This window comes from Pseudorasbora parva, chromosome 7 (genome assembly GCF_024679245.1).
Source record: "Pseudorasbora parva isolate DD20220531a chromosome 7, ASM2467924v1, whole genome shotgun sequence".
NCBI lineage: Eukaryota > Metazoa > Chordata > Actinopteri > Cypriniformes > Gobionidae > Pseudorasbora > Pseudorasbora parva.
Window position 1 is genome coordinate 10,806,583 of NC_090178.1, and position 25,776 is coordinate 10,832,358.

General features: G+C 35.9%; 3 protein-coding genes across 7 annotated transcripts; 2 read left to right on the forward strand and 1 right to left on the reverse strand.

Annotated features, from left to right (window-relative positions):
• The first annotated feature begins 381 nt into the window (after positions 1-381).
• On the forward strand, positions 382-6,487 carry si:dkey-7j14.5 (uncharacterized protein LOC556563 homolog). Of its 3 annotated transcripts, none has more exons than XM_067448082.1 (8): positions 382-535; positions 697-798; positions 1,229-1,339; positions 1,417-1,473; positions 3,671-3,787; positions 4,181-4,249; positions 5,014-5,127; positions 5,244-6,487. In XM_067448082.1, exons 2-8 carry the CDS (start codon positions 739-741, stop codon positions 5,328-5,330), a joined length of 615 nt encoding a protein of 204 aa, XP_067304183.1. In that variant the 5' UTR covers positions 382-535; positions 697-738; the 3' UTR covers positions 5,331-6,487. The 3 variants fall into 3 exon arrangements, with proteins under 3 accessions (XP_067304183.1, XP_067304185.1, XP_067304184.1); XM_067448083.1 differs by lacking the exon at positions 382-535 and adding an exon at positions 545-567; XM_067448084.1 differs by lacking the exon at positions 4,181-4,249.
• nudt17 (nudix (nucleoside diphosphate linked moiety X)-type motif 17) lies at positions 6,410-18,742 on the forward strand. Of its 3 annotated transcripts, none has more exons than XM_067448081.1 (9): positions 6,410-6,550; positions 7,844-7,922; positions 8,811-8,924; positions 9,043-9,226; positions 9,941-9,966; positions 13,492-13,584; positions 14,544-14,642; positions 14,731-14,867; positions 16,695-18,742. In XM_067448081.1, the coding sequence occupies exons 2-9, from the start codon at positions 7,848-7,850 to the stop codon at positions 16,864-16,866; spliced, it is 900 nt and encodes a 299-aa protein (XP_067304182.1). In that variant the 5' UTR covers positions 6,410-6,550; positions 7,844-7,847; the 3' UTR covers positions 16,867-18,742. The 3 variants fall into 3 exon arrangements, with proteins under 3 accessions (XP_067304182.1, XP_067304181.1, XP_067304180.1); XM_067448080.1 differs by lacking the exon at positions 6,410-6,550 and adding an exon at positions 7,494-7,721; XM_067448079.1 differs by lacking the exon at positions 6,410-6,550 and having other exon boundaries at positions 7,728-7,922.
• A 2,677-nt stretch (positions 18,743-21,419) lies between these two features.
• LOC137083495 (uncharacterized) lies at positions 21,420-24,898 on the reverse strand. The gene is made up of 5 exons (XM_067449445.1): positions 24,803-24,898; positions 23,737-23,810; positions 23,514-23,653; positions 22,415-23,142; positions 21,420-21,578 (listed from the first exon to the last, which is right to left on the reverse strand). The coding sequence occupies exons 1-5, from the start codon at positions 24,896-24,898 to the stop codon at positions 21,420-21,422; spliced, it is 1,197 nt and encodes a 398-aa protein (XP_067305546.1).
• Positions 24,899-25,776: the final 878 nt, after the last annotated feature.

Consider the following 25,776-nt stretch of genomic DNA (forward strand, 5'->3'; position numbering starts at 1 on the left):
TCTGGGCCTTGAAAGTGGTAATTAAATTGCTGTCTATTGAGGGATCAGAGAGCGCTCCGATTTCATCAAATGAAATGAACCAAGGTCTCACGGGTTGGAACGACATGAGGGGTGAACTAACCCTTACAGCCATCTTGAGGTCTCCTTGTTTGCTGAGGCCCCCTAGTGGGCTTTGGACCCCTGGTTAAAAAACATTTCTTTACTAAGATACACTAATCCATAGCCCAAATATGCAAGACGTTATTTAGTAAGAAGATAATAAACACGTTTCACGAATTTATTAGTCTGCATTTTCTTAAAGCACACTCAGCGCTTATCCTGAGTCTACATAATTAATAACCGGGTTAAAAATACACCGCTTTGGGGCGCTTGCAATTATGTTTTCTTGAAAAAGGCCGGTGGCACGAGTGAGTTCTGCTCGGGACCGAGCCAACCTGGATTTCTCCTTGTGTAGCCGCCGCCTCCCCTCATGACATCAACACTGCGGAGAGCCGCCGCGCGCTCAGACTCTGCTGCAGAACGCCAGTGCGCAAAGGTAAGCGAGCGCTCCTCATCACACGCGAGCATGTTAGTACACATGAAGAGTGTGTGGATTGAAAATAAAATTAATATAATATGCATGGGGAATGCCTTAGCTCGTATCCACGCCATACCAGCATGTTTTGTTGATGCTTGCTGTTGTGATTGTGTTTGCAGCGGATCGTGTGGTATTGATGAGTGATTGGTGAATCTATCAGGATGTCGCTGTACGCGTCTCAGATTAAAGCTTTTAAGAGCGCAGAGCCCAAGACGCTTGGCGTGAGTTTCAATACAGCACACTATCACATTATAACATCGACAACCGCCGCTGGTTTACCTCTATCTTTACAGATGTTTGATCTAGCCTGCATCATGCTGGATGTTATAGACTGAGCAGATTGTTTACATATTGTTGGAATGTTGCATATGAGATTTTAGCCATTTAATCAGTGGTGTCAGATGATGATAATATTATTTAGGTTTATGTTTTGTATAAATGCACTTATTTATTAGAAGACATTTGGCCAACATCCAAGGACACACCCATATCTGAGATGAAACATACTGACAGACTGTACTCAGTAAAATAAAATGTAAAAACTGTTATAAATTCAATTAAACTTAGTTGGTGTGGCCGTAAAGTATTTCTTCTTGATTTATATATATAATGAGAGTATATTATTCTAATATTTTCTTTACTTTGTTTTAGGCTATTGAGATCGTGATTGGAGTTTTAAGTGTCATTTTGAGCTCAATTGTGTATAAGCTGCACTATCATATCCAGCGTGAAATCATCATCCTCATCATCAACGGTGCTCAGGTATAAAGACACATACATGCAGATAGATTTGGAATGTTTAAAATCAGTAATGTGACGTATGGCATTGTTTCCTGCAGCTTGTCATAACTGGTGTTGTCCTGGTGCACACTGGGAGGAAGCCAACTAAATGCCTGGTATGAACACACAATTAAGTGTAAGAAAAAGAAGCATGAACAGGTTACAGTTAGCTTATACACTTGGTACACTCTTAGAAGCTTCTATGTAGAACCATTAGAATATTTTAGGGGTGTAAAATTCTCATGGGATAATTTAATCATTAATTTAGTTTTGAAACATTTTTAATTTTAATTAAATTTTAAGAATTAAAAAGCTTGTGAACATACTTTATCGCACAAATTAAATAACCATTAAACATCAAAGTGTTATTAAATCTTTTCATATAGAAACCTTAGGATTCTATATAAAACCCCATTGAAAAAAAATGTATGTGTTTTGGCTGTTAATGTACACGACAACATTGGTTTGTGTGCTTGAAAACTGTAAACTACAAAAACGTGAATTTGTGAAAACGTCATGCATATGTGTATTACGTGTTTGCGGGGTGACATCACCAACTATTGGCCTGGCATGCATAATACACCCATTATAGTCATTTTTGCAGATCCGTGTGAACGGGAATCGTTTTGACAAAGTTGTCATCTGTTTTTAGTACGTTGTCGTCGTGTAAACACACTCTTATATAGAATTATTTGGCTCTGAGTGTACGTTTACACGACAGCAATGTACTAAAAATGGAAACGTGTTTCCTTTGCGTTGTCAAAATGTCCCCATTCAGACAGATCGAAAACAAGTAAGAAACGCTGTATTATGCATGCCAGGCCAGTAGTTGGTGATGTATTTTTATAAAGAAACACTACGCGCCTATAGACTGAACACGCAATACGCATGCACATGATGTCCAAGCTGCAACCTCCTGTTTCTCTTGATTCCAACCAAGCGGCAACCTTCCCCAGTTTCTCTTGAAGCCAATACTAAAGTAACTTAAACTGCAATTCCTCGACTGGCCACTAGGGACAGGCTCCAGAAGGGAGCAGAGCAGTGTTGTCAAGTCCGCGGTTTTCCTGCGGAATTGGGCTACTTTAACACTGTTGCCGCGGGCTGTTTTTCATGTCCGCGGGTTGAAGTGACTACAATTATGTTATATTTAGTGCCGGAAATACTCATTTTAGGAGGGAACCCTGGCAAAAAACATATATTTTACCCTCCAGAATGCATTTTTTGACCAGGGAACCCCTAAAAACGTGATTGGGCCTGTTTTGGGCTATTTTTTTTTTTGTTGCAATTGGGTGGGTTTTGTTGTGAAAACCTTGCAACCCTGGAGCAGAGCCCCATGTTAAAATGCCCAAATTTACAGCAGAAAAAAACATGTTTACAGCCTGGTATAAATTGTGGTTTTGTTCTATACGGCTAATTTTACCGTTCATGACAACTGTGAGGGGGGTGATTTTTTTTTTTTATAACTCATTCATTTACATTATATAAAGCCTTAAAGTTCTGCATAATTAAGGGCGGGGCCACTTGGGTGACATGTGGATTGCCACTATGGTCGAGCTGGGTGTGGTTTCAGTTACCAGGCACATCAGCTCCACCCACGTCCCGCCTTTTTGTAATTTTTAGTTATCTGGAAGTAACATCTGGTGATGCGCTGTCAAGTTGGCAACGGCCGGCTTTTAGGCTTAAAAATGCTCTTCGGAAACTCACGTCCATATTTTTTTATGGCCACGTCATCATTTTTACAAATTCACATTTTTGTAATTTGCACAGTTCTCAGACACTCAAAACAACTTTGTCGTGTACACATGAACAGCCAAAACACACTTTTTTTTTTTTTTTTTAGCTGAAACCCAAATTAGTGTAAACACCTCTCTTAGACTCCAAATATAAAGATTTAAATTAACATCTATTCTTGAATGGATACAGGAACTTTTAAACTACTACAGTCAGTTAATGTCAGTCTTTCTCTCCTCATTTAAAACCCTTTAAGGTCCCTCCGTCTGAAAGGACCTTGCACCCGTCCTGTATTGACCAAATTTAGTGCAGGCTCAGCAACAGTGGTCTCGTGTATAGTCAAACTTCTGATGACAAAGGGCTTCTTTACATATTATTTTGGCCAAGAACTGCCCACTCAGATTGCAAGACATTATTTGACTGACATGTGAAGTGACCAATCGCTAATGTCCTTTAGAGGCAGTGGATTTTCCATATATTTTTGAGCATTCATCATCGGAAATATGATTATCAGAATGACATTGGAAATGAGATTATTATTTATTGTTAAAAGTACAATAAATGTCCATTCGTTTGTCGCAGGTGCTGACAACCATTGTTCTGCAGTTACTAACAGCAGCATTTGATATTGTTGGATTTGGGCTCATGGCCAGACACATCCCATTCAGAGGAGAGTCGTACTACTACAGGGACACAGAGGTAAACAAACAGAGACGCCCCATCCTGTTCATCCTCGAGCCAAGACACCTGCATTCCCACAAGTGGCTGAAGATTACTACACTATAAACAAAACTGATCATATCGGGTATTCGAAATAACACAAGGCTATTAAAAAAGGGGAAAATGTTATACTTCAACCAGCCCGCTTGCTTTGTTAAAAAAAAAAAAATGATTTCAGGCAAATCTTGAAAGCTGACAGTTTTAGTTTTGTCTATCCTATAAATGGATCAGAAAAGCCAATGATTTTGAGAGTAGGAATCAGGAAGCTGTACATCGATCTGAACATCAGTCTCTGTCAGACGGCAGACTGTGGTTGAGTGTGTGTGAGTAGAAAGAGAGATATGACTCCAGGCTTTGTCCTGCTTGTTTCAGTGGTGTTGTGACCCACTTCACTCTGTCTGGGCTTGCTGTGGAGAAGGAGAGAAAGGGGGACATAAAGAGGTGAGTCACATTACAAGCTTTAAGATGCAGCAGGGAATACCACAAACACATCCTGAATTCGGTTCAAAATGAATCAAATCTGGGTTCCCCTCAGTTATAGACGAATACAGATTTAATGCACATTTCCAGTGTTTTAGGAGAGAACTCACCAGCCTTTATTTATTTGTTAGACTAGTGGTCGACTGTAGCGCGGCACTGCCATATATAATGTAGGTGTATTGATGTTGTTATTGCTAACTAAAACAATGAAAAATCATTTTTGTTCATTAAAATAAAGGTAAATAAAATGTACATAATTTTTTAATTATTTAAATAAAAATAAAAATATAAAGTTACATTAAGTTTTTTATTTATTATTCTTATTATTAAGTTAGATTATAAAAGTTTGTTGAAATACTAAAACTACTAAAACCTGAAATAAAGCTAAATTGAACTGAAAAGAATAAAAAAAGGACAAGAAAATGACTAAAAATAAAATAGCAGTATATCAATAATACTAAAATAACAGTCATTTACAGTATATAGGCTAATGTGAAAATAGAAAATATGCATAGTAAAAATGGACAAATATTGAAGTATCACGAAATTAGACTTTGGGAATATGAATTGATTGATTAATTGAAGTATAACATTTTCCATTTTCCTCTCTGTTCATATTCATATAGTTTTTGTGCCATTATTTGCATATGATTATGATTTACCATGTAAATCCAAGGGTGTTGAACTGTTGGAATATATTGTCGTGTTTGTGGCTTGTATTACAGTTCTTAGTGAATGGGATCTTGGGAACACTGATTGGTTTCCTGGTGCTAGCGTGTATCATTGGTTTGGTTGTGTCTCTTTTTGGGGTCTACGCTCTTTCTGTTAGTGCCATTAAGGTACGTAGATTAGCATTGCTATTAAGGATAATTCTGTTCTGTTCTAGATATCTATTAATGGTTTTAAGGGCTAATTTATAATGAAACTTACTGTCCACTTCACCGATTTCTCTTAGGAAATGACGCCCATCCCTCACTCTACAGCAAACCAACATTATGGTGCTGGGGTTCAGGCCCAGAATGCAATCCACGCTGGAAACTGACAAAATAAGAGATGTTCACAGCAGAAGGGCACAGTTTTAGCACAGTTTTACACAAACAGCAAAAGAGGACTGTTTCACCTACAAACCACTCACAGGTAAACAACCACAACTACAAAAAAAAAAAAAAAAAAAAAAAACTTTTGTGAAGTTGTAAATAATTTTTTGAACATAAAATGGATAAAATCTCGTTTTTTGCTTGGCTGTTGCTCTCACAGGCTGTAGGACTGCTGTAATTTCGAATGCTCAACTTAATAGTTATTCGTACCTCATTCATTTTTGCTCTTACAAACTGAAGCTTCTTAGCATGTAATTCTAATCAAATGTCTACCCAGAAATCTTGACCAGAATCCAGTGTTATAGATGTATGTTAGAGGGGTAAGTGTGTTCATCATTCTTAAGATATGTGAAATTCAGCATTAGCTATATATTAAAGAAACAGAAAAGGAATTATGGTGAATGGGAACGGTAAGAAGGTTCTGTGATTCAGACTTGTTTTGTAGATTTTTGTATCACCTTTCGCATGAATCTTTATATCGGTCAACATGTTTGTTTTTCCCACATGAGGACATATGGACAACATTTATCAAGTTGATATTTGATATATTGAATTGCAATTTGAAACCATAAAAATCTAACAAGAATGTAAGCAGGCCAAATTATTATATAAATATATAAATGTATATGCTTACAAAAAATTCTGGCTTGATAAATTTGACCCATGTTCAGTGAAACTCCTCTAAAGCAGAGTAATGTGAATTTAAACACTAGTGAATAACCAAACAGCATCGCTTGGCTTTTTTGTCATCTCGTTTTATCCGTACTGATTCTTCAGGAAAGCTATGATGACTGCCAACTCTGTAAGTGCCACCACTTGTGACCAAAATCATGGACACCCTAATGACTAAAGGTCAGAGGTTGAACCCTCAGTCAAGGGCTCGACTTTGGTGATGTAAAATCCTCTTGTGGAAGCATGTGTTGTTCGTTCTGTGTCTGTAGATCTTTGTCTTTATGACAGCATGCGAGATTTACATTGTGCCTGTTCTCAGTGACTTCTTGACGTGTAGTAAAATGAAACCATGTAGTATGTAGTAATATGGCTGTGTTTGTGTTTGTATCTGACTGAATGACATTTCAAATAAACTTGATTTAATACACAATCGGATGCTCTCACTTTATCGCTTTATTTTCCACAGTGCACAAACACAATCAACTCAGTAGATGTAAGTATAAATGATCAGCAAATTATTGAGAGTACAATTTAATCCAGAAAACGGCTTTCAAAATCCAGATGCATTTTTAATACCGTATAATTTTTTTTCCACCATGAAATAAAAAAAGAAAAATGATTACTCATTTTTTATCTCACAATTCTGACTATTTTCTATCAAAGGAGTTTATATCTCTCAGTTACGACTCACATAATTGTGAGTTCAAGTTTATATCCCACATTTCTGAGAAAAAAGTCAGAATTTCAAAATATAAACTTGTGATTGTGAAATAAGTCAGAAACGATTCTTAAAGTCCCCATAATGTAAATGGAATGTTCAAATAGCGCATTAAATAACGTGTTTGGTTCACTGGACCTTTAAGGAGAAAATACTGAGCAATGGTGTTGACTTTTGAATTTGTATATGGTTTATCTGAGCATATTTAAAAACAACACATAGCCTACGGGTAGTAGACATTTAAAAAAAACATTAAAAACTTGAATTTCACCACACAGGAGTACCACAGGGGGTCTTTAAGATTTAATTGGTCATGTAATTCACAGTAGGCCTGCACCAAAAACTGACCCATATGAACATCGCGCAACCCGTATGTATTTTCTGGTCTTGGAGCTATGGATGAAGAAGTGAAACAAGCCTGAAGCTGTTCTCTGATTGTTTTGTGAGAAAATTAGAATCTTCATAAGTGTCGAAAACAGTGCCACCTTGTGGCAGTTTAAATTTATTGCAGCCCTAAACCGGAGAATACCTGAGAGGCTGCACTTTTATAGGCCATATAGTTATTCAAGTAACAGGGTTAGGAAACTGCTCTACGCTGCCTGAAAATAAATGTAATAAAAAAAAAAAAAAAAAAGACTTTTATTCTAAAAAATCAGGAGACGTCTTTCGAGTTGACCCGTTTACAAAGCTCATGAATATTTATTACGTTCACTCGGTATTTCCTTCTGATTTGCAGCAAGGTTTCTGGGTGAATTAATATATAACACTGCGTAACTGAGTTAATATTAATAGATAAGCAGTTCAGCGCTGTAAATAGACTTTTATTTTAAAACATCAGAAGCCATTTTCCGGAGGATCAGTTCAGATGTTGTTTATGTTCTGGGGTCTGGGTTCAGAGTTAGTGCTTCTGTCTAAAAATTCATTCATGCGCTCTGAAAATCTCCTGGTTAGTTGAATGGTTCACCCGTTCACCCTGATTACTAGTGCTGTATGCAATATTAGTGTAGTGATATGACAAATCATGAATAAAAAAAGTTAATTATCATATTCTGTGATGATTGCATACAGTGCTATGGAGAAGGTCCGAAAGGTTCTAGTTCATCTGTCGAAGGAAAACGCCGCTCCGCAGTGCGCGCGCTTCGTGCAGGTCAGACTCATATTCCACATCACTTTACAATAATGTTAGTCATTGACTAATAATGATTAAGGAGTAATACGTGTGTTACAGTATTTGCAATTAGTTAATATAGCTTTTCATTGTTAATGTTAGCTCAATTAAATACTAACAAGAACAACTTTTGATTGTGATAATGTATTTTGTAATGTTGAAATAAACATTGAGTAATAAATGCTTTAGATGTATTTTTCATTGTTAGTTCATCTTAACTAAATGTTGACAAATTTAATCTTATTGTAAAGTGTAATATATATATATATATATATATATATATATATATATATATATATATATATATATATATATATATATATATATATATATATGTATATATATATATATAACCCTGGACCACAAACCAGTCATATTTTGTTTTTAAATGTATATTTATACATCATCTGAAAGCTGAAAATCTGGAATCTGAGGGTGCAAAAAATGTAAATATTGAGAAAATCACCTTTAAAGTTGTCCAATTGAATTCCTTAGAAATGCATATTACTACTATTAATACATTTTCCTTATATATTTACCATAGGAAATTTACAAAATATCTATTTTTTTATTACAAAATTATTTTTGGCATGAAAGAAATATCGATCATTTTGACCCATACAGGGTATTGGCTATTGCCATAAATATACCCGTGCGACTTATGACTGGTTTGGTGGTCCAGGGTCACATATGACAGCACCAGGGCATATGTGGGCATCTGGAGTTGAAAACACTTATTTTAAATTTAGCAGCCATACTATGGTGTTAGATACAATCAAGCTGTAATAATTATAATTGGCTATATATCAGTATGTCTCATTTAGATGGGTAAACCAATGCGTCTTTTTTTGTTGTTTTTTGTCCCAGAGCATAACTGGACACTTTGTAGGGCGTGAGGATGAGGCAAATGTGAGCTGTTCTTTGGAGAATAACACATTCATTTTATGTGACCGGTTGTGTGATGGAGGAGTTCCTCTGAAGGTGAGATCACACTGAATTTATGTTATGACCATTTCAGTTTTGTTATTTGATTCCAGTTTATTTATATAATTGAAAACAGCAAATTTGTTTGTGGATCAAACTCATTGTCTGACCCTAGAGGGCGTCGTTTTGCCCCATCAAATACCTGTCTGACTCAGAGGCAGTCTCCCTGCCTCCAGATACCCTCAGCCGTGGAGTAGAAGTGGCTGTGGCTGTGCTGCTGCAGTCCTCTAATCAGAAACTGTTGCTAACACGTCGTACTTCCAACCTCAGGATCTTTCCCAATATTTGGGTTCCACCCGGTGAGTGTGTTATTCTATACTGAGGCAAATGATTCCTGAGATTATCACTCAAATGTGACTCTGGACCACAAAACCAGTCAAAAGTCGCACGGGTATATTTGTTGCAAAAGACAACAATATGGGGCAAAATTACCAATTTTTAATTTTTGCCAAAAATCATTTTCCATTAATAATTTCCATAAAATTATATTCCATTAAAATATTTTGTACATTTCCTTCTGTGTGTATATATATATATATATATATATATATATATATATATATATATATATATATATATATATATATATATATATATATATATATATGGCAATTCTTTTTAGTATTTAGATTTTTTTTGGACCCTTTTCAAATAGTTTTATCTCTGCCAAATATTGTCCTATCCTAACGAACCATATATTTTATTAATTCATGATGAATAAATCTCAATTTTAAAACAATTACCCTTATGACTGTTTTTTTGGTCCAGGGTCACAAAAAAAGTGTCTGCACATGTTTATGATTTACAGATGAGTGAGGTCATTTTGGTCAGTCCTATCAGGTCCTGAGAAACACAATTTTAAACAGTTCTGTCGAACATCTTTCAAATCTCAGATCTGACATATCTATCAGAAACTACGATGTTGTCAGCTGAAATTCGCTACAGCATATGTGTGTGAAAATACTGTGGTGTTCTATGGACTGTGGACTAATGGATATAATTTGTTTGTTCAGGAGGCCATGTGGAGCTGGATGAAAAGGTACGTTCTGTATTGAATAAACAATGAGACGTCACTCAGTCAATCAATAAATCAGTCAGTCAGTCAAGTGTTAAAGGTGCAGTTAGGGATTCTAGAAAAACACTGTTGATATTTTAAATTAAAACAAAATTGATTATGTAAAAATCATTTACCTCACTAATAATACATTACATTTGAATTTATTCTGACTTACTCTGAAATTATTGGTTCTAGTAGATTACGTTGTGTCTATTGTTACCGCAAATCTGCGTCAGGTTAGTAACGAACTAAAGTCAAGTTTTGGGTGGAGCAGTGGGGACACCAACTGAGATTTTAGAGCTCCGCCTAATGCTTGCCATTAGTTCAATTGTACTTAGACTGTGAAGGCTAATAAAGGGATTTTCAGTTTAGGGCAACAGAATGTTGACCGATCAACCTAAATAGGGTGAGCCTTACCTCTGTTTAGAGATAACGTTTATTCAAGTGTACACAGTTCAATGGGGACAAAATAAAATATTTTTTAGAGTGAATTAGCATGGGAGCAACCCTCTAAATAGTATAGTCAGTTATCTGTCTAAATGACCAAGACTTGCGAGTTTGTGACCGTGGGCCCGCATAAGAATAAAATGCCTGTGCCAGGACCCTGTGTGATTTTTGCACATGAATGAACGAGTACAATAAGGGTAAAGAGCTAAAAAGTATAATTAGATGTCTAGATAAATTGTCATATAAATTGTCAATAATAAATTGTCATTCAAACCTAAATTCAAGGTCGTAATAAAATTGATTCAGTTAAAAGTTTAATTGGAATTACTTTGCCATACTGAAAAGACAGAATGCGCATAAACCTTCACCTGTATATTGGAATATGCAGAATATTCCCATTGTTGGGCCGATTGGGTGGGCCTTACACTATCTCTAAACAAACAATGACACTCAAAACTGTCCTGTTACTATAGTTGTTATGGTTCTGTGAAACATAGCAAAACCAACTTTACTTGCGTACTGTATGGAGCACAAATAATACAACCTCGGCATCCATTTTAAGGCCATCCCGCTAAGGTCTCTCAGGAGCTGGAAAACTTTACTAATTTTAACACGAGTCTTAAAGCTCTTGCCTAATTTATAACCCTTATTTTTCAAGTGATATTCCTCTGACATTTTCTCTTTTTTAATGTCTCAGCCATCTCTCTTTCTATGGTCTTTCTTCTAATCTCCCTCTTGCTCATTCTCTCTCTTCTCCCTCATGAGGGGACACATCCCCTACTGCTGATTGGCTGTGTGTTGTGCTGCTCAGTCTGATCAACTTTCAACAGTGTTTCTCAGAAACCACTGACAGCACCTTTGACAAATAGACAGATAATTATTTTGTGATTGATTGATTTATTGCTCAAAGTCTGAGACTACTTTTTGCATTCTTCTTCAATTTAATACAATATTTTTCATTACCATTTATATTATCTGCATAGCAAACTGAGTGATCAAATTGTTAGTTGACAGCAGTACTTGAACTGCATGAACTTTTGTGATAAGATTTGTACAAAGTCACAAATGTGCTTATTTGATTGTTGACCTGGAAATAGTGCAATAAATTTGTGGACCCTGGACCACAAAACCAGTCTCATGGGTATATTTGTGGCAAATGCCAAAAATACATTGGATCAAACATTTTATTTTATGCCAAAAATCATTAGGATATTAAAGGCGTACTTCAGTGCTGGGAATATGAATCTGTATTTAAACTGGGTCATTAATGTAGTAGAATGTGAAATTATTTTTGAATTCGGTGCCTTCTAGACTGAGAAAAGACAGAAAATTATTTTTTGTCTCATGGGGATGAAAGACTACAATTCCCAGAATGCTTCGCTGCCCTACGAGGCCACTCCCAAAGCCACCGCTACTAGATTACTGGATCATTTTCCCACTGTGTTCATTTTAATTAAATTAGTTCAGTTAGAGAACAGACACTACAGTTAAAAACTGAGGGTGTCTGTTCAATATAATGAGTGAGTCGTCACGCGAGTGTCACAGCACTAACGCTGCAGGAGTCAGATTACACCGTGATGAATGAGCTGAATGAGCTCTCGTGATGATAGCTGAGGTAAATGCGACTGAGCTCGCGGCATACATTCACAGCGTGTGTTCAGTCTGGCGCATTTTCAGTTCAAGCTTAACTTACATAGGAATTATTTTGAGAAATTGAAACACTCACTTTGCTCCACATAGCTCCATTTACATGAATGCCTGCAGCTGAGCTGTGAGTGGGATCTCCATCCCCCATGGGTGGAAAACATGCTTAAATAGCTCCCTCTGCTGGCTGTAGTCTTTAGCCTTTGGCCAAAAATTCCTCTGATGATGCAAATATTGTCAATTTGCATCATCGGAGGAATTTTTCTGTTTGAATATACTCCAGGGTTTTTACTGATACAAAGCCATATGCTAATCGCTGAAGTAACCCTTTAAGTAAAGATCATGTTCCATGAAGATATTTTGTACATTTTCTACCGTAAATATATTAAAAAAATATTATTATTAGTATTATGCCTTGCTAAGGAGTTAATTTGGACAACTTTAAAGGTTTTTTTTTTTTTTTCAATATTTTGAATTTTTTGCACCCTCAATACAATGTAAGGTGGAAGGATGAGATTTTTCATCAATGGAAAGCTTATTTATCCTGCTTTCGGATGATGTATAAATAAATAAAAAATAAATAAAAATTACCCCTGTGACTGGTTTTTTGGTCCAGGGTCACATTTGTGTTTTTATGTCATGAGTTTCTATTTGTTTTAAATCCCTTAAAGTAAAAAAATAATAATAAAAAAATAATAAATATATATATATATATATATATATATATATATATATATATATATATATATATATATATATATATATATATATATATATATATATATATATATATATATATATATATATATATATATAGTTTTTTGTAACTTTAAGGGATTTATATATTTTTTATATATATTTTTATATATATTTATATATATATTGGTCCCCAAATTATTTAACCCCACTATATACTGTATATAACATCCGCACAAACACTACCATTCAAAAGTTTGGAGATAGTATGATTGTTTAAAATTGTTTTTGAAAATGTTTATTTATTGCTGCAATTTATTTAACCTGAATATTTACTTCAGTCTTCATTATCACATGATTTTACATATTAATTGATGAACAGAAAATTCAAAAGAACAGCATTTATTTGAAATGGATATCTTTTGTAACATTAATGCCTTCACTGTCACTTTTTTCACAATTTTACACAATTTAATTCATCCTTGCTGAATAAAAGTATTAATTTCCTTAAATCTCACTGACCCCAAAGTTTGGAACGGTAGTGTATATTTTATAATTATATTTAATTCCAAGTAATTCTATCTAATGTAATGTCTTATGTTAATATAATAATGTCAACAAGTGAATTTGAGTGAGTTAATGAACAACTAAGAGTTCATTGTAAATGAATGGATGGCTCCATGGCTCAGTGATTTCTTTCTCTGAGTGTGTATAAAGTAGCTGCTGGATGCAGGACTCCGGGAGCTGCGGGAAGAGACCGGTCTAAAGCTGAGCCCTGATGAGATCTCCTCTCAGCTGCTCGGCCTGTGGGAGGTGTGTGTTTATAGCACAATGTTTTTCGTGAGACCTACCGCCGTAGTTCAAAGGGGCCACTTCACAGGGACGCTGAATTTGACAGACCGAGGGCGATTGTTTGCAAACCCTAATTGGGTAACCTGGAACAGTCAGGCACTGCAGACATCTGTTGTCTATCTTAAAGTTTTAATCATTGGCATTAAGCTGCTGGCTCAAGATGTAAATCTAATCAAGCGGATCCAGAGGGTTTACTTTAATTGGCACAAAACAAACATATGAGATGGTAAAGGAATAATTTATCCATGGTTTTAATCTTCATCTCAAATGTTATCATTTGCAGTTGCATATAATCCAACTTTTTGGTGGTATAAACTTTCCACTTTCATTGTATTGAAAAGAGAGAGGCTTAAACAGTGTACCTAACATCTCATCTTGTGTTTCATGGAAGAAAGAAAATTATACAAAGCTGGAATGACATGAGGATGACTAGATGATGGCAAAAACCCTAATTTAGATAAATGTACACTTAACATTTTAAAGTCTGGGGTCGGTATGATTTATGTTTTTGAAACAAGTCCCTTATGCTCACCAAGGCTGCATTTATTTAATGAGAAATACAGTACAAACTGTATTATTGTGAAATACAATTTAAAATAACTTTTTTTTTCCTACTTCAGTATTTAAAAAAAAAATCTTGTGATGCAAGTTTTCAGCATCACTACTCCAGTCTTCAATGTTACATGATCCTTCAAAGATCATTCAAATATGATGATTTTGTGCTCAAGAAACTTAAAAAAAATTATTATTATTACCATTTATTTTAGAAACGTTTTATTTTAGTGTCACTTTTGATCTAATGAATGCACCCTTACTGAGTAAAAGTAAGTAAAATCGTACTGACCCCATACTAATTTTTTTATATTATTTGAATGGTAGTGTATTTTATTTGATCTATTACACTAGAATTCTCTGTCCAGTCAGTGTATCCACCCATGTTGTCCAGAGGACCGCCTCAGAGACATCACGTCGTGGCGTACATGCTTCTGAAGAGCACTCAGTCACACCTGCAGCTTCAGGTACACCTTTGGGTTATCAACAGATGTTTCCACCCGCTGCTGATTTGAGGTCCATGTGCTCCATAAGGTGTGTCTCGTTCTTTGTCAGGCTTGTTTGCGCCCACAACCTGCTGAAGTCAGTGCATGCGTGTGGGTCGATGCAGTTCTGGGGAAATTTGTGGTATCTGCTGTAGATGGTGAGAAGCATTCTGTTAAAATACCAGCTGACCTGCCACAGACCATAAGGTATGGATAACTATTAGTCTCTATTAACCCTGACATATGAAATAATAGTCAGATCTTTTTTTTTAATGGGACAGTTTATTAAATCTTTAGACAAAATTGTATTAATATTAAATTTAAAAAAATGAGTTTGTCATATTTGATACATCAGGCATATTTGACTCAAATGATATGATATAGGAGAATATTATGGAAGCTTGTTTCCACCACAGAATAAAAAATAAAACCGGTAATTGCAGCTTTTACATAAAATGCAAATAAATACCAGTTGTCACTTTATATCTCCTGTATTAAATATTATAAAGATTATATTTAAATGCTTAATTTAACGATTAAAGCTCTGTAGTTTTTATTGTGGCGAAGCATATCATGTTTTATATAATGAAATATGTACAAATAAACATTGCTCAAAAATCCTGATGTGTCATATTTGATAATCATATTTTTTTTCCCAAGACATATAAAATGTGTTACAGCTGTTGCAAAATGAGACAAGATGTCTGAAAAAAAAAAGATTAAAAAGCAACAGAACAGGTCAAAACAGCAACATATATTATGTATTATGTAGTATTACAATACACTAGTATTAAGGGCCTGTGAGAGAGTTCTGAAAATATCAGACCAGTAGTCCATTAGTATTGAGCAAGACCAGAACTTGTGAAGATGATCAGCTGGGGGTTGTCTGCATCTGTTACAGGCATCATTTTTGTTAGGAAACATTTGAGCCAATTTGGGCATGTATAGCACAAATAGATGTTTGATGAATTTTCCACTGGTCCTCAGAAATGTCAATGCCCAAATTCTGCTTCCTAGTTTGCTTAAGGGAATCTTTCGGAGATGAGGTTAGGGAGATTACTCTACCATAAAAGGGTAGATATCATCTGTATTGGACCGGGGTCGAGGGTGAGGATTAAATCAAGTTCTGATTCGGGTGGATGATTGGGGTAATGGGGAAACAACTTTTGAATAAAGTGCCTCACTTGGAAAAAACTAAACAGATGGCTATTAGGAAGGTTGAATTTAGCTGATAAGGAAGAAAAAGAGGAGAACACATGGTTTTCATACAATTCAATCGGAGTATAAAGGCCCTTAGCTGCCCAAATGTCAAAGACACTGTCTGAGAGGGACGGGGGAAATAAATGATTATTTGAAATTGGCATATGAATTGAGGCTTTGTGTAGACCGAATTGTTTTCTGAATTGAAGCCAAATTTTAATAGTATTGAAAACTATTGGATTGCGCAAAATTTTGTGTACCCCAAGGGGAACCTGGGAACAGGTATTAGAAAGTAAGGACGAGAGGAAGATATCTCTATATGCACCCAAGGCGGCTATAGACAAATCTTTTAAGGCCAACCCAGTAAAGTCATTTATTAATGTCATACGCCCAAAAGTAGTATCGAAAATGGAAGCGCTAAACCCCCTTCAGATGTGGGATGCTGGAGAACTGATTTCCTGATGTAAGCCGGCTAATTATTCCAAAGGAATCTGTTCAATGGCTGATCTAAATTAGTGAACAAATATTTACCAATGCAGACTGGAACATGCTGAAAAGATACAAGAACTTTGTCAGGATAAGAATTGTATTAAGGTTTGCACAACCTATTGCAGAAAGGGAAAGGGAATTCCAACTAGCAAAATCTTACCAAAAGTGGCATGCAATTAGTAAAAAAAAAGTCTTTAAGCGAACTAGTGGTAAAAAACCCAAGATATTTAAGCCAATTTAAAGAGGACTGAAGAATTAGGAAGAGATTTAGCCAAGTGCTTTATAGGTTTAAGTATTAATTCCATTGTTTTTAATGTTTGTTTCCTGTATGTTGTTTGTTGTCAGTGTTACGGCGGTGTCTCCACATGGTGAGCTGAGCGAGACCTCAATGCCTGTTTCATTGTTCTGTAACCGAGCCCCGGATCATGGTGAGGACATTGAACGGGTCAGCACCGGAACCAAATTTGCATTAGAACTGTGGTTGAAATCTCTAGGGCCTCACGCTGAGATGGGCTGACGATGACTGTTTAAAACATACTGAATACCAACCTAATCTGCACTGAGCCAACGCACAGGCCACTACTTCCTCATGTGACGTAAAAAAATAAAAACATCCTGCATTAACTTTTCATACAAGGTTATATATTAATTTTGAAAATGTAACCTGTAATATGCCCTTTAACCAGTGCCTTAAAGAAGACAGCACCGCCTGCTGGACTGGAGCTATTTCAGTATGACATGCTATTCAGGCATTAAAATGAAATAAACATTTCTAAAAAGTTTAGAATAACAGTTTTCACTAGAATATGATTTTATGGTCATACATTTTTGTTAAACCCTTGTCAGTGTGCAACATTTGTCAACATTAATCTTTCATTACAACAGAAACAACTGTGTCCCCCTCTTCTAAAGCTAGCACGTTAAAGTTGGTTTAAATGTAATTTAATTGTTTTTTTCTACATAAAGATATCGCATCTGAATATATTCACTGTTTTTCTTTTAACTCCACAATAAGAATAAATGAATCATGACCATTACACTTATCAATAGAATATAATCAAGTATGCGTGTGCATTTATTTGTACGACTATCTTTGTGAGGACCGGTTTGAGTAAGACCATCAGAGTAAGGATACCGAGAGTAAAGGGGGGACATTTTGTCCTGGTGTTTACTTAATTATGGGGAATAAATATCCCCAAAAGTTTTATACCAGTATTCTGACCTTGTTGGGACTTTTTTGGTGACGTTTAGATTTAGGGGTTGGGGTAGAATATATAGTTTGTATAGTATTAAAACCATTACATCTATGGAAAGTCCCTATAAAACATGGAAACCCCGCACTGTGTATATGTGTGTGGCTGTGGAGATTCAGAGTCAGTGTGACTAGAAGCTTTGAGACTATAATATGAGAACAATTATATTTCATCTGATTACATTTGACCACAAAGATAATCTCCAGCATTTCACTTGCCTAATTCCTCTAACACATTGTGTTCTTGCTGGTCAATCACTCCATATCTTGATTTCTCCATCAGGACACTGCCTGGGACATTTTTCTCCTCTTTCCTATTAAGCAGAATTTGACCTGAAGAAGAACATCTAGTTCTAGAACATTTCAGCTCTCATTCTTGACCTCAATCCTCCAGAGAACAAACTAGTCATTCCACAGCCTTTTTCAGAAACTCTTTTTAATTTCACTAAATCTCTGATAATACATCACATCATTCAATCCATGTTTAAAAGTTACAAAGTACATTGTGCAAAGGTATATTGTAGGAAAATAAATTCTAAATAGATAGTAATGGCATGTAAAATCATTTCCCTGTCTGTTCAGCTTCCTGCAGTGCAGTGCCGGTTGTATGACAGTTATTCTTCCAACAGAAGTTTTCCTCAGGCCTTGTTCTTCACTCCCGGAGGGAGGAACAATGTTAGGGAGTCAGAGAACCTGAATGATGGAATCAAAGTGTATTTTAAGCTCTGTTAGGTTTGTTCAGTGTGTCATAGGTACTGCTGCATGTGTGTTTTACTGTACCTGTGTCAATCATTTGTTCACCACGTACATTCCTGTTCGGTTTTTCGGAGGTTTTTCTCTGACATCCTGTTATTAACAGATTCGGCTATCATTAAATGTATCATATCGCTAATTCTGAAGACATGCAACTACAGTGACAAAAGTAACCCCCCTTAAATATTTTTAAGTTTGAACTCTTTATTTAATTATATTATATTCACATTTTAAATAATAATATTTCATTTATTTTCATTTATTTATTTTTAATTAAATTATTTGTATTTTATATTTTATATATTTACTTTTATATTTTTGTGTTTGTTTTTTTTTTTTTTTTTTACTTTATTATGACAAAACAAAAAATAAAAACACATGAACATTGTCCTGAGAGTGGGCTTCATACATTATTTGCCATCAGAACATATACATATTAAGGCATAGATTGAGTCCTATTTCAGAAAGTCAATAGCTGGACCCCATCTTCTTTCAAAGGCTGTGACTATTAATTGCAGTTGTGTTGTCAACCGTTCCATTAAGTAAACTTGTTTAAACTTTTGTGTCCATTGCTTAACAGTAGGTGGCTTAGGCTTTAGCCAACAGATTGTTGTCATTTTCCTAGCTGTCATTAAAAAGAGACGGAGAAGAAATGCTTGATCTTGTGAAAGGTTGTCTGGAAAAATTTCCAATAAAAAAGTTTGGGAGTCAAAAGATAAGTTCACTCTTAGTAGATTGTCCACAATGCCCTTAATGTCCCTCCAAAAGCAATGTATGATGGGGCAGTCCCAAAAGATATGAGTTTGATCACCGACCAATCCACATTTCCTTCAACATTTGTCACTCATACTATTCTTGGTGAGGAAAGATTTCAACGGAGTCCTGAAAAATCTGATTTTCGTCTTCCACTCAAATTCCCTCCAAATCTGACTGCCCACACCCTTATGACATCCAGAACAAATATTAACCCAAACATCGTCATCCAAGGTAACATTCATTTCTACTTCCCATTGTTGTTTTATATGTTGTGTATTATCTGACATGTCAATCAACAATATTTTTGTACAACAAGGACAATTGTTTTTTCAGTGTTTGTATATATATATATATATATATATATATTTTTTTGTTCATAATTTTTTCTTATTATTGCTGTCAAATCGATTAATCATGACTAATCGCATTGAACACACATATCTGTATATATATATATATATATATATGTATGTATGTAACACACTTATGTTAGATGCGATTAATCACATTTAATCAATTTGACATTGATTTCAATAATTTAATATTTTTTATTCAGGTTTTTTTGTATGCTAGTCAAATGTACTTTTTAATCCTTTTTTAACCTTGATAAGGTCTTGCATAACCTGGCAGTACAGGAACAACAAACAAATGTTTGATAAAAGATTGATAAAGAAAATATTGGGTTTTTTTTTCTGTTTCTTCCATTTTAGTTTGCCATTTTGTGTTTAGGGGCCATAAGGAAAGTATGCTGGGGGTTTATATTATCACTGTGAGTCATCCCAGCTTGTTATTAATATAAATGCCAGTGCCCTAACAAACGCCTCCGTTCAGCTCAGCTCAGTTCAGTTAATCACCCTTTCCTCTGATCAGCTGTCGACCGAAAACTGCTGCTCAGATGCATTCAGCCCTGGAGGCCTCAATGAGGGTTAGATTCAGAGTTTAAGTCTTTCTCTCCTGGCTCCTGTCATTGTTCAAATGTAGGCAGGGCATTGTGAGCGGTGACGCCGTGGCTACTGGACGATGGAGGAGACGCAGGTGGAGGCCTCACAGTCTCTGAACGAGAATCGAGTTTCCCACGCTTCAGGTTTCTTAGTCAAAGCCGCACAAAGAGGGGCCTGTGCAGGCGACGGGGACGCTGGAACGCCAGGTAACAGTAGCCAATTTTCCCTAGTTCTGATCTGTGATTGTGGGGTCAGTGTTTTACATGGACAGAGATGGTGATGGAGAACCCTTCTGAAAACCCCTTTGTTTCCCTCCACATTAAAGATGCATTTAGTTAAAAGTTGCAACACACGATTTGCGTTTGTATACAGTCTTAACATTGGCATTGTGTGGTATTATTAGTCGTGTGAAGAGGTTAAAATGCTGCATGCTTTTCAGTAAGTTTGCATTAAATTGGAGGTTTCTTGGTGTTTTCTGACCCTAAAGAGCTGCATAAGGCTGCATTCACACAGTGTTTTCTCTAATAGGTGTGACTCTCAAATTCTCCCATTCATCCAGCAGCAGACAGGAGGAGATCTATTATGTCTATACAAGCAGGTAACCGAAGAGAGTAAGTCCTGCGGTTGTAGATTGTAAATATCAAGATATGTGTATGTACCTTATAATAAATATACTTATTGATAAATAAAATCTTATGCTGCTTTCATCCTCTCAAAAAAATGCTGTGGTTCTGTTTCTGTCTAATTCAGGGGTTGCTTTTTTATTTACACTATTGCTGTGTTATTTAATGTTTATATACTTTTATAGTTTTTTTTTTCTTCATATATTGAAATTTTTATATTTTCATTTTTGATTTTAATAAAGTTTTTTGTTGTTGTTATGAGTCATTTTTATTCGTTTTTTTATATCAGTTAATTTTAATATCAGTTTAATAATTGTAATACTTCAACTTAAACGTGTTTTATTTCAGTTAGTTGTCAAGACAACATTTTCAGTTTTTTTAAATTATGTTTTTCATCTTATATTTAAATTTTATTCAGCTTTTACAATTAACAATAGGTAATGGTTTTGTTTTAGATAACAATAACAACACTGTCTTAAGCACACAATTTTGACAGCCCTACATGAGTTATTGACAGCAACTTAAAAAAAGCATTTGTCAGAGTTTGTATGTGTCATGCTTGTGCATTATGAACAAACTCTGACAAATGCTTATTTTTAGTTGCTATCTATAACTCATAATAGGGCATCTGAACCCGCTACTATGAAGTCCTAAAAATTTAAGGGAGTCACTTTTTGTTACAGAATCTAGTTTAATAAATAAACTGTATAGGAACAAAATGCAATCTAGGTTGCGTCAGATAAAATTATGGATGGTATCGCACCGCTTGTTTGCCGTTGGTTGTATCAAATGTGCTTTGCGTTGAGTACATAGGGATGTCTGGATTGAAGTACATGGGAGGATTCATCTCTTCAGGTTCATTCACGAAAACTCTTCGTTTCGGACAACAGCACCAGAGCACCACCTGAGAGGAGGAACACTTTTGTCCTTTAACAGTACAGTCACAAAAAAACTACCACATTGCCTTATCTTTATGGGCATAGTATAATGGTTTTATGTACATGAACCATGATTTTATTTGTGTGAGTGATTTTATGAGTGTTTTACCATATAAACATTGCTTTATACACTGCCTGTTCAAAAAAAGTATCTGTTTGGATTTACATATGCTAGCATGCTATGTTTGGCAACAGTTCTTTAACTCGTATTGATTTAATTTCTTAAACAACAATGTAGGAAGACATCATGGATGAAAATGTCAAGATGCATCAAGCTCAAAAGAATGGTTGGGAGGGAGCATGAAGAATCACACATGAATTTACACCCAAATCTCTTGAGTCTTTTGGGATGTGCTTGAGGAGACTTTACAGAGTGCTTGACTCTTGCATTGTCAATACAAGATCTTGACCAAAAAACGATGCACCACTTGATGGAAATAGCATCACAAGATTTATTTCCATCAAATTTTTGGTCAAGATCTTGTATTGCAAATGCAAGAGGCAACTTCACAATCCGAGCAATAATGATCCAGTCATAGACTTAAGGATTCGGCTATTTAAATCCAAACAGCGACTTTTTTGAGGCAGAACATTGTATATGAATATGTGTATGGTATATATCAAAGGTTAAATTGCATATAATCTTGTATGTACCACTATGGATAGTAATATATAGATGTTGTTCAGTTTTATTATTTATTCACATGAATATACAATCAATACAATTTTAAAAGTTGCTACCATGTTCTCCTATAAATTCAAAGGTTCATACAATGTTGATCCTACACCCTCGATCACTCACCAGAATGATGAGGATGATGAGAAGGAAGAGACTGACAGCCACCAGCGCTAAGAGGGCGATGCCCCATCCAGGCACCAGTGCAGAGGCAGTCGTAGGTGAATGATTCACAGGCGTGGTCTTCGAGGGCTGTGCTGTTGGAAATGGAGTGGAGCTGAACGTCGGCTTCACAACAGTAATGTGGATGGAGGTAAAAGTGGTCTTTAGGGTGGTAGTGGTGGTGTTATTGGGGGCTGTGGTGGTGGTGCTATTTGGGGTTGCATTGATGGTGGCATTTGGGACTGTAGTGATAATGTCAGGGGTGGTGGTGCTTTGGGAAGGTGAAGTGATGGAACCATTGGGAGCTGATGTGGTGGTCCCAATAGGAACTTCTGTGGTGGTCCCATTGGTTACTCCATTGGTGGTGCTGTTGGGCGCTGCAGAAATACTTGCATTATTCATCGGTGAGTTGGTTGTGGTGTTTGGGTGCATTGTCGTGGTGTTAAAGGGTGTGGAGGTGGTGGAGTGGATAAAGTGTGTGATGTTTCCTACAGCAGAGCTGGACATGTTGGGTGTGTGTGTGGATGGAAGGCGGCTGGTGAGGGATTCGACGCCCGTTATGATGTCAGGAGTGGAAGTGAGGGGCGTGGCCATGGAGGGAGTGGTCATAAAGGTTGTTCTTTTGTGTGTTGTCGTTGGTGGGCTGCTAAAGCCCTTCTCTTCTTCAAAAGGATCTTCAGTTGACAGTTTATCTGCGGGTGGGATTGAATGTACTAGTCAGTAGTTGTTGATTCATTCAATACAATCTCATGGCAATTCATACCTATTTTACATTTTGACAAATTGTTGGCTAATTAGTATGAATGTGCACAATCTCTTTTGGACATTGTCATACGTTCAGCTTACGCCCTAGTGATGGTTATATTTATGGGGGGACCTTCATACTTTTTCGCATGATTCACATTGCATAAATTCATTACAAAAAATGCCATCTTGTAAAATAGTTGTTTCCTTGTGAGATTGGGTTGTATTTGTTTGTTTTAGATGGTCATTTCTTAACTTTTAATCCTATTATTAAAACCCCAGCCAATGTGAAAACAACCATTGTTTCTTATTATTTTACTTTCAATGTAGTTGAGGTCGATCTCTAGTGCCGGCGATGAAATTTGTTTGTATGCAGGCAAAAAGACGTCCCTCACAATCTCTGGATTGACTTGGGTCGGCCCAAACAGCAGTCGAGAAGTGGCGATCACAGACCCATTACTGCAAGAGAAGCACTCATAAGATAAGATATTCTCTGTCGCTTGGCTATATTGGATGTAAATCTAAGATAGAGTTGATCAAACCTGAAGATTATCTCGTCTGTCCCCAAATATATCAGATGAGTGGAGTTAAATGGTTGAGCATAAATATCCTCAAACTGGAAAAAAGAAAAGAACAACAGTGAAAAGGTCAATGTTCATCAGAGTAAAACCAATTTAGGGGCTGTTTACACAACACCGTTTTTAACTAAAAACTGAAAAATTGTATTTCGGCTGAGCGGCATTTTGGGGGCCTGAAATGGAAAACTTTTGAAAATGATACTGTTATCGCCTTCATGTAAAATCCCAAAAAAATGTTTCTTTACAAAGTGACATCGCCGCTAGCCTGGCATTCATAATACATCGATTTGTGTAAACAGGGATCATTTTGATAGCGTTGTCTTTCATATGTGAAAAACGCAAAGGTATTTTTTTTAATGTTTTTAGTGCATCGTTGTCGTATAAACGTGCTCTCAGTCATCTGAACTGACCCTTTAAAACTCTCACTAATTTTTATCAATAATTACGCTTTAAAAGTACCATGAAATCACTGCGTTTTTGGACTTGTACCATGATAATGCTATCTTTTACATTAAATTTGTGCATGTATCCAAACGACTTACAATGCATTGGAGATATACAGTACATTTAATCAGTTCAATTTACTTCCTTGATAATACTGTGGTATTTTATAAAATACTTTAGTTTATTAGCTTATCTTGTTTCATTGGTACCATGGTAATGCCATAATTTCTTACACGTGCCAAGGTATGGCATACATTGTAATATCTTATAAATACTACGGTAAATTAATCTGGTAGCCTTACAGAAAATTACTGTACCATAACAGTACCATGATATCTTGGTATTACAGTGGTACTTAAACTCGGGTATTAACATGGTGTTCTAAGGCAAACAGAATAAGTGTAATAATTCAATTCCATAATAAATCAAAATACAATGGTAATTCCATCTGAGACCATCACTGTGCCATCCACTTTAACCCACTGCATACTGTATATCTATTGGATGTGTGTAATATATCTCACAGTACTGTAAATACTCCATGAATGCTTTAAACATACAAGCATGATTAAAAAGAGACCCTCACCAGTTGTTCCACCTCTTCCTTGAGTGTTGTATACTCTGCTGATTGCTGGTCAGCCAGTGAGACATTATAAACACGGTTAGTGATTCTGAGATCCATGATAACTGAAGTTAAAGCATGTGGAGTCAAGGCATCTGTGCTTTCAGTTGGGGAATCCCACGCAGATATATTGACAGAGTTTACACCTGAATCAGATTTTGATATATTCATCACAAAAATGTTTTCTTTTTGTGTGTGACTTATTCCTTTTTGCATGTTATTTAAAAAGTAAAACTATCTCACCAAAACTGATCAATTTGTCATCAGTTATTCACCCTCGTGTCGTGAGACAAAAGAAGACATTTTGTACAGTGAAAGTCAATGGTGTCCAAACCAACACATACAATTAATTAGTTGTATGAGGAAAATAATAAAAAACCCACTGAGTTTTCAAAATATCTTAATTTGTGCTCCACAGAAGAAAGAACGTCACACAGGCATGGAACAACATGAGGGTGAGTAAATAATGACAGATTTTCCATTTTTGGGAAACCTATGCAACAATGATAACAATGATTCATAATAAAAATATTTTTATTGGTCATATTTTGTGACTCGCATTTCTAAAACACAGCTGCTACTTACCAATGAAAAGTGCAATCCAACCAACAGCTAAGATGGTGGAGGCTCTTAGTATAATCTTCATCATCTTTGAAGACGAGTAATCCTTCAGCGTGTGATCTGTGCCAGCGGGTTGAGTCAACATCAACTAATGTTCTGGACTCTGGAGAAAGTGCCTCTTTATCAGAGCGAACAGTCCTTTTATTGTTTGAGCACCTGAGCAGGTACCACACACAGGAGGGTGGAGCTCCTGCACAACATTTTCTCTAATGTTTGTGTTTAAACGAGTAAAAGATCATGCATGGTGACTTGTGCATTCCCCACAAATGAGATCTCAGTAATTTCTCTTTGACAGCAATAATGTTAAATGTTGACTT

Excerpts from the sequence above, each read along its gene's own strand:
- si:dkey-7j14.5 (XM_067448082.1), top strand. The coding sequence starts at position 739 with ATGTCGCTGTACGCGTCTCAGATTAAAGCTTTTAAGAGCGCAGAGCCC. Across the intron at positions 799-1,228 it reads CAGAGCCCAAGACGCTTGGC|GCTATTGAGATCGTGATTGG; the intron begins GTGAGTTTCAAT and ends ACTTTGTTTTAG. Across the intron at positions 3,788-4,180 it reads ACTACTACAGGGACACAGAG|TGGTGTTGTGACCCACTTCA; the intron begins GTAAACAAACAG and ends TGCTTGTTTCAG.
- nudt17 (XM_067448079.1), top strand. The coding sequence starts at position 7,830 with ATGATTGCATACAGTGCTATGGAGAAGGTCCGAAAGGTTCTAGTTCAT. Across the intron at positions 13,585-14,543 it reads AGCTGCTCGGCCTGTGGGAG|TCAGTGTATCCACCCATGTT; the intron begins GTGTGTGTTTAT and ends TTCTCTGTCCAG. Across the intron at positions 14,643-14,730 it reads AGTCACACCTGCAGCTTCAG|GCTTGTTTGCGCCCACAACC; the intron begins GTACACCTTTGG and ends GTTCTTTGTCAG.
- LOC137083495 (XM_067449445.1), bottom strand. The coding sequence starts at position 24,898 with ATGGATCTCAGAATCACTAACCGTGTTTATAATGTCTCACTGGCTGAC. Across the intron at positions 23,654-23,736 it reads ACAGACGAGATAATCTTCAG|TAATGGGTCTGTGATCGCCA; the intron begins GTTTGATCAACT and ends CTTCTCTTGCAG. Across the intron at positions 21,579-22,414 it reads TCATCATCCTCATCATTCTG|GTGGTGCTCTGGTGCTGTTG; the intron begins GTGAGTGATCGA and ends TCCTCCTCTCAG.